We start from the raw sequence: 7,265 nt of genomic DNA, 5'->3' as shown, positions 1-7,265 counted from the left end.
TCCAAGCAAGGACTCACACAGACAACTTGCTTCTGAATAAAATTTCCATATAGACAGGAGTTAATCTATATTATTAGAAAGAGATATATGGTAAGGAAGAATTGGTGTTTTCTTGGATTCAATCAGGGAAAAGGGTACTCTGATTCCAGATGAACATTCTTAATTCATTTAACTAAAATATCTGTACAACAGAGAAGAAAACACAGCAGGCTGCCAGAGGAGAATGGAAAGACTTGCAAGTACATAATACGGTCAGCTGAAATTCTGTGTTCTCCTACCAACCTCCTCATCTTTATCTTCACGTGTAAGATTCTTTCCTTACTACAGTTCCCGACCTGAATTTACGTCATTTACATACCTTCTATATGCCTAGCTCAATGTTCTCAACTGGGGTCAACTTTAACTTCCAGGAAAATATTTAGCAACGTCTGGAGATATTTTTGATCATCACAACTGAAGGGTAGGGACTGATGCTACCATCATCTAATGAGGAGAAACCACGATGATGTAACCCCTCCTACAGTTAACTGGACACTCCTGCTCCCCGACTCACCTGCAACAAATATATATCCAAATCTAAACATCAATAGTACTCAGGTCAGGAATCCTAGGCTAGGCTTGTGTCATACAATATGTATGCACTGTACATACAAGTTAAGAAGAAGAAAACTTGGTCATTTCCTTTGTTAAACTTAGGCACCACTAAGAAAAATACAAGTGTCAGGAGGCTGAGGCAGGAGGATCGCAAGTTCAAAGCCAGCCTCAGCAAAAGCAGGGTGCTAAGCATCTCAGTGACACCCTGTATCTAAAAAAAAATACAAAATAGGGCTGGAGGTGTGGCTCAGTGATTGAGTGCCCCTGAGTTCAATCCTCAGTACCCCCTCCTCCCCGGGAAAAAAAAAAGAAAAATACAAGTTCATTAAGGAGCACACAAATACATGTAAACTGAAGCAGAGATGGTGGCAATAAATGAAAGGTTGCAGGACACTTCAAAAGGACAGGACAATAAATGAAAGGCAATAAATGAAAGGTTGCAGGATATTTCCAAAGATATGTTTGATCCTGATGAGGCTAAAAGTCAGGAAAGTTTTCTTTGGGGAGCGGTAATATAACTGGGGTGAAGAATAAGTAGGAACTACTTAGAAAAAAAAAGGAAGTGTTTTCCAAGCAGAGTGGACAGCAAAGTCTTGATGGTAAGAGGAAGGTTGGTGAGAAGGGACTAAAATAAACACAGCTAGAGAAAAAAGTCAGCAAGAGGGGAAAAGTTAGGGAGAATTAGACCCCATGTGGCCTTGAAAGCCTTATCATGGCATATCTTTGCAATTCATGCTGGATATGACTTTCACTGGGGCATGGAGGAAGCTGAATCGAGAGCAAGGGGAATGTGCTATACGATGAGGTCAATTCACGCCAGCCATTGCTGCATGGACTCTTGGGAAAATTGCTAAAATTCTATCAACCATTTACCTTTGAATTTACCTGTAAGATAAGGGTAAAAGAGACTTTGCAGAGTTCACATGATGATTAAATGCTTTAATGTATAAATATAAACCAAAAGTTCCTGCTTTGTTAGAATTTGTAAGGATAAAATGAGTTAGTAGAAAATGTGTAGACTATAAAATAACAGTGTAAGATGTAGCTACTGTAACAATTTTAATGCTTTGGCATGTAATAGTCATAATACTTTTTTCTTTTTTTGTTTTTTTTTTTAGATATACATGACAGGAGAATTAATTTTCATATAATTGTACAAGCATGGAATATATTTTATTCTAATTAGCACCCCATTCTTATGGATGTCCACAATGGTGGGATTCACTATGATGAATACATTTTATATTCTACTTCTCCTGTATGCTCTCTATGGTCACTAAAGATACTTCAGAAATCTCTAAACATCTCAGGTTTCTCATCCCTGCCTGTTGTTGGGATCTGATTGCCTTCACACACACACACACACACACACACACACACACACAGACACACACATACACACAAAGACACACACACACACACTACATTAATCACTCTGGCTGAGCAGAGGAAGTCTTAAATAAATAGGACACTTGGTATATATGTTGATACTCAGTCACCTAAATATTTATATACACATGACCAACCAACATTTTTTCAAAGCAATAAATCCAATTGCTAAAACCATTGGAAGTTTCTCTTCTGTGTGGAAATTAAAGGATGATGCCCTGGAAAAGGTAAAATATTTGGTAGGTATTGATTGAGGCACTATTCATAACATGGCACTATGCTGGGCACCATGGAAAGCAGGCAACATATAAAAGGTGGTCTCTGTTCTCCAGGGAAATAATAATTGGGACTATGAGTGAACCAAGCAATGACAATTGGGTGGGAATAAGCTGTCTGAAACAAGAGGTTCAACTAACCAGCGTCTGTAAATTTCCTGTTTCTCAGGAAATTATTTCAGGCACTGAGAAGGCTGCTAAATAATGCAATGCTGGTCTTTACTTAGACAACAATACTGCAGAACTTCCATGCAACAGAAGGTCCCAAGAGGACAGACATTTCCAGTTTGAACTCATTACCTGGTAATAGGTTTATCACCTCAGTACCACCTTCTTCTGGGAGATGGAATTCATGAGACAAGACCCTAGATGACAACACAATTTACTCCTTCCACTAGGGAGTCTCTCCAGGATAACTTCCTCCCTTCTTGTTCTACCAGAGCACCAACACATAACACTCCAGATCCTGTCTTCTATGAGCCTAACTGAGAAGCCCAGTTTAGTAGAACCCTCTCTCTTCTCACCTTAAAGGTAAAAAATAATCTTTCTGCCTTCTAGATTTTAAAATCTGAAATTTACCGGGAAGCCCAAATATTCTGACTAAAATCTTGATAGCTGATCTTGAAGAAATGTTGTGGAGTTGAATAATGTAAATATGGATGAATAATGTAAATTTGGATAAAATTAAAATGTTTATAAAGGCCCTGGACTCATATGGTACTTCACATAATCCTCCACCAGGAAGCAGAGAATATTAATGAAGCAGATATGATTAATATCAAACCTGTAACAGACATAAGGAAGGGAGACAAGAAAACATGTATTATGCAACTTAATAGGCTTCATACATCAAGCCAAGTGTTCTAAATACTTTATCTCCTTTAATATCACCACAGCACCATTAGGTAAGTGTTATTATTCACATCTTTTAAACATGAGGAAACAGAAATTAATGTGAGATGATTGGCCCAGGGGATTATGCTATTAATAGTAGGCTGAGCATGCAGCTTGGGCTTATTTAATGCCAAATCCACTATTTCCCTTTTTTCACATAAAACCAACTAGATAATTGCTGTGCTGTTTCAGCCTACACTGTCTGGATTTCCAACAGGAAATCGGAGACAGAGACCATCCCTCTCATTACAGTCTTGCCCACTGGGGCTGGGCTACCCAGAGAGGGAAGAAGGAAAACCACAGTGTGTAAGTGGAGATCTCCTAGATGCTCTGAGATCCACGGAGATCTCTGGGCATGATGCTGAGTGCCCTTCTCTCACTTCTGTCCTGCACATCATGCTCACAAACAACATGGAATTACAAGTTGATGACATGTTGACGTAACTTTCATGCTCTTGGAACCATGGGCTCCACCATTTCATCTCTCCAAACTGTTTAAATGTGATCTGTCCCATGCGGCACAATTTAAGGAAGATATTTAAAATGAGACCTTTTCCAGAGCTTTAATTATGACATAAATCAACACAATGCCATAAGAAATAGTAAAAGGAAATTAGAAAGACAGCGCAGGGCTGCAGGTCAAGAGCACTGTAGTCCATGCAGGGTTCAATGCAGAAATGGCCACGTTGTTTAGAACACATGTAGAAATTGCCAGGAGGAGGATTCAGTTGATGACAGGAAGGAGCAGTTGAAGAATTGTATCTTCCAACACTGATGGAAGGAGGCCAGGAGGCAATGGAAGCCCTGGGAACTGAAGGTTTTCTGATACTCTCTTGGAGACTCGACTGTCTAAGAGGGACCAAACTAGACAACACTAAGAAGTCATGAACTGTGATAGCTCTGATGTCATTATTTTATTATATGAGGATGATATAAGTGGAATAAACATCAATAAAACTTTCAGCAGTCATCCCATGACCCTAAGACCCTACATCTTCACAGGGGGATAGGCCACCCTTCAGATGTCTACCAGTTTAAGGCATTGAAATGCTTGTTCTTAAGCGATAGGATTTTACCCCAGTCCAGTCCTTATGTTAGATATCTTTGATTTTCCACAAAACGTCCTGAACAAATTACGAACTTCATTATGACATAATTTAAAAAGAGGAAGTAGAAAATGAGTCATACTTTTCACAACATATTTATCCCTTCAATGTGTAATTATACAATATTATCAAATTTATACATCAGGCTAGCAATAAAAGTGTAAATCAGGCAGGATGGTTGCCCCCAGATTTTGCAAATAATAATGATGGCTATTTTTATTAGCTTGCTATTACTATGGAAGAGGCGTTGTGATAGACACCTGAATTACTATTTTGTTTAAATTCACAACTCTTTGAAATAAGTATAATTGCTTATAATTATTCTTTCTACTTTTCAAATAAAAAGGGTTCTGGAGTTGGAATTATTCAAAACAAAGCATTTAATTTCAGAGGTCACTTCACAGTGCTACAGTGCCCCCATACAACATGCGATAGTGAAATTTGTAATATGCTAAATGACTTTAGAAATAATCCAAATTATTAATGAGTTCAGAAAAGGAAAAGAAAATGAATGAAAGAGAGACAGCCATTGTTAGTTGGAGAACAGCAGAGAGCTATTTAGGTTCTAAATGCTCTGAATATTTGTGACACTGAGGTGGGTTTATATGAATGACTTTTACTGCAAGAAGTGATTCGTGGTAAAGATTTTCTTCAAAGATCACATTACACAGTAGGAAATATTAAAATTTGGCAAGTTTTAACAAGGTAACATTTCCTCTCTTTTCCACATTATCAAATATGAGTTGGCGTAAGGGGGGAAAGAAGTGGAATGGATTTCCTCTGTGAGTTATGTCTTGTTCTTTAAAAGCTTTTCATGAAAGTTGGATGGCTCCTCCCAAATTTCACATTGGTTCCTTATGAGGGAAATTAACACAGAGAAAGGAAGTGGATTGATTTTCCATATTCATATCCTAACTCACAGAAAGGATTCTTGGAGCTCCAACACCTTCTGGTCATGCATTTTTTTTTTCAGACTTGCACAAACCAGGACAAAGCTTTGCTACAACACCCTGTCTCCTTCACGTCCACCACCTAACCAGATTGGAAAGGCCTAGAGGAACCAAGGGCAGAGAGGGCTTTGTTTTCTATGCCTTATTTCTAGCTATGTAATTCAGACCATTGCTTCTCCATGAGCATTTTGTTTTTCTTTCTTCATTTTTCATCACATCATCAACTTATAAATCCACATATCTCTGACTTAATACATCAGGAGACATAAAAATATATCAATGAATGAATACTATATACAAATATATCAAAGAATGAATGGCTTCCTCCCTCACCTCCAAGTCTCCAAGCCCCAACAATTTCATGATGCTTTCTTGTGAATTTACTGAGAGAATTTAACTTTCATTTTACTCCTTCTAAATATAGTTCCTGAATTCCACCCAATTCCACTGCCACTTTTCTTTGTAGTCTCTCACCCAGCTATGGGCAGTTAGAAATTGAAGTGCAGATACTTCTATGGAAGGATTTCATAAGAGTGGGCGAAAACCAAGAACTAGTCCTGATCCTTCTTGTTTCTACGTCCAGCCTTGGAAATTACCTTCACAGCTCAGAGTGGAAACACATCACCAGGGTGATGATACATCACCTGTCTGACCCTCCCTTCTGTCCTGTGACCTCAGAGAGCAAGCTGTAGCTCAATGACCTGGGGGAACCACTCGGTGATGATGCAGTTTGTGTTCCTGGCCTACCCCTCCTGCCCAGAGCTGCGAGTCCTGTCCTTCCTGGGGGTCAGCATGGCCTATGCACTTATCATCACCGGGAATGTCCTCATTGTGGTGTCCATCCAGGCTGAAGCCCGCCTCCGTGTGCCCATGTACTATTTCCTGGGCAGCCTCTCAGGGGTAGAAATGTGCTACACTGCTGTGGTGGTGCCCCACATCCTGGCCAACACCCTGCAGTCAGGGAAGACCATCACCCTCCTGGGCTGCGCCACTCAGATGGCCTTCTTCATTGCACTTGGCAGTGCAGACTGCTTCGTCTTGGCTGCCATGGCCTATGACAGATACGTCGCCATTTGTCACCCCTTGCAGTACCCTCTCATCATGACTCTGACTGTTTGTGTCCGCCTGGTGGTGGCATCTGTGGTCACCGGCTTGTTCCTGTCCTTACAACTGGTGGCCTTCATCTTCTCTCTGCCATTCTGCCAGGCTCGGGGTATTCAGCACTTCTTTTGTGATGTGCCACCCGTCATGCAACTGGTGTGTACCAACAGCCACTTCCATGAGCTGTCAGTGCTGGTGGCAGCCACACTGGCCATTGCCGTGCCTTTCTTCCTCATCGCCACTTCCTACGCCTTCATAGCGGCCACTGTGCTCCAGATGCACTCTGCAGCTGGCCGCCACAGGGCCTTCTCCACCTGCTCCTCCCACCTGGCTCTGGTGCTGCTGCAGTATGGCTGCTGTGCCTTCATGTACCTGCGCCCCCGCTCCAGCTACCACCCCCGGCAAGATCAGTTCATCTCACTCGTCTACACACTGGGCACCCCAATGCTCAACCCCCTCATCTACACACTGAGGAACAGCGAGATGAAAGGGGCCATTGGGAAAGTGCTTACCAGGAACTGTGGCTCCCTGAGAGTCTAGGACAGGGGAGGGCACAGCCTATCAGACCAGGGTTCGGTTCCAGTGCATCAATATCCCTATATGGCTGGATTTATCTCAGCTGATGTTCAAGGAAATTTTTTTAAAAGTATGAATTATATAAATGCTGTTTATGTGTGCCAAGGACCCTTAAAATATTTCTACCATTTGACTCAGTAAATACTCTTCTAGGAGAAAAGTATATCAAGGGAATTAACGTTAAGTTATGCAAAGTGGCAATGAGAGGGTGCAGCTAGAAAGAGAAGGTTCATTCCATAGGTTTTAGCCTTTTTAAGAAATGTAAGAAGGAATTGTCTCCAGCAGTTGTGGGTAAGGAAACCAACAGGGACTTCCACACCAACAATAGCAGGAAGTCATTATCACTCCTAGACCCAAAAGGCAAACTTAAGTCTCAGTGT

The 7,265-nt window shown here is 41.0% G+C and overlaps 1 protein-coding gene across 1 annotated transcript; it reads left to right on the top strand.

The window, feature by feature from the left end:
* The first annotated feature begins 5,904 nt into the window (after positions 1 to 5,904).
* LOC143390517 (olfactory receptor 10W1-like) lies at positions 5,905 to 6,849 on the top strand. Its single transcript, XM_076842894.2, has one exon. The coding sequence runs from the start codon at positions 5,905 to 5,907 to the stop codon at positions 6,847 to 6,849; it is 945 nt and encodes a 314-aa protein (XP_076699009.1).
* The last annotated feature ends 416 nt before the right edge of the window (positions 6,850 to 7,265 follow it).

Source organism: Callospermophilus lateralis, chromosome 2, assembly GCF_048772815.1.
Source record: "Callospermophilus lateralis isolate mCalLat2 chromosome 2, mCalLat2.hap1, whole genome shotgun sequence".
Lineage (NCBI taxonomy): Eukaryota > Metazoa > Chordata > Mammalia > Rodentia > Sciuridae > Callospermophilus > Callospermophilus lateralis.
This window is presented reverse-complemented; position numbering and strand designations above follow the sequence as displayed.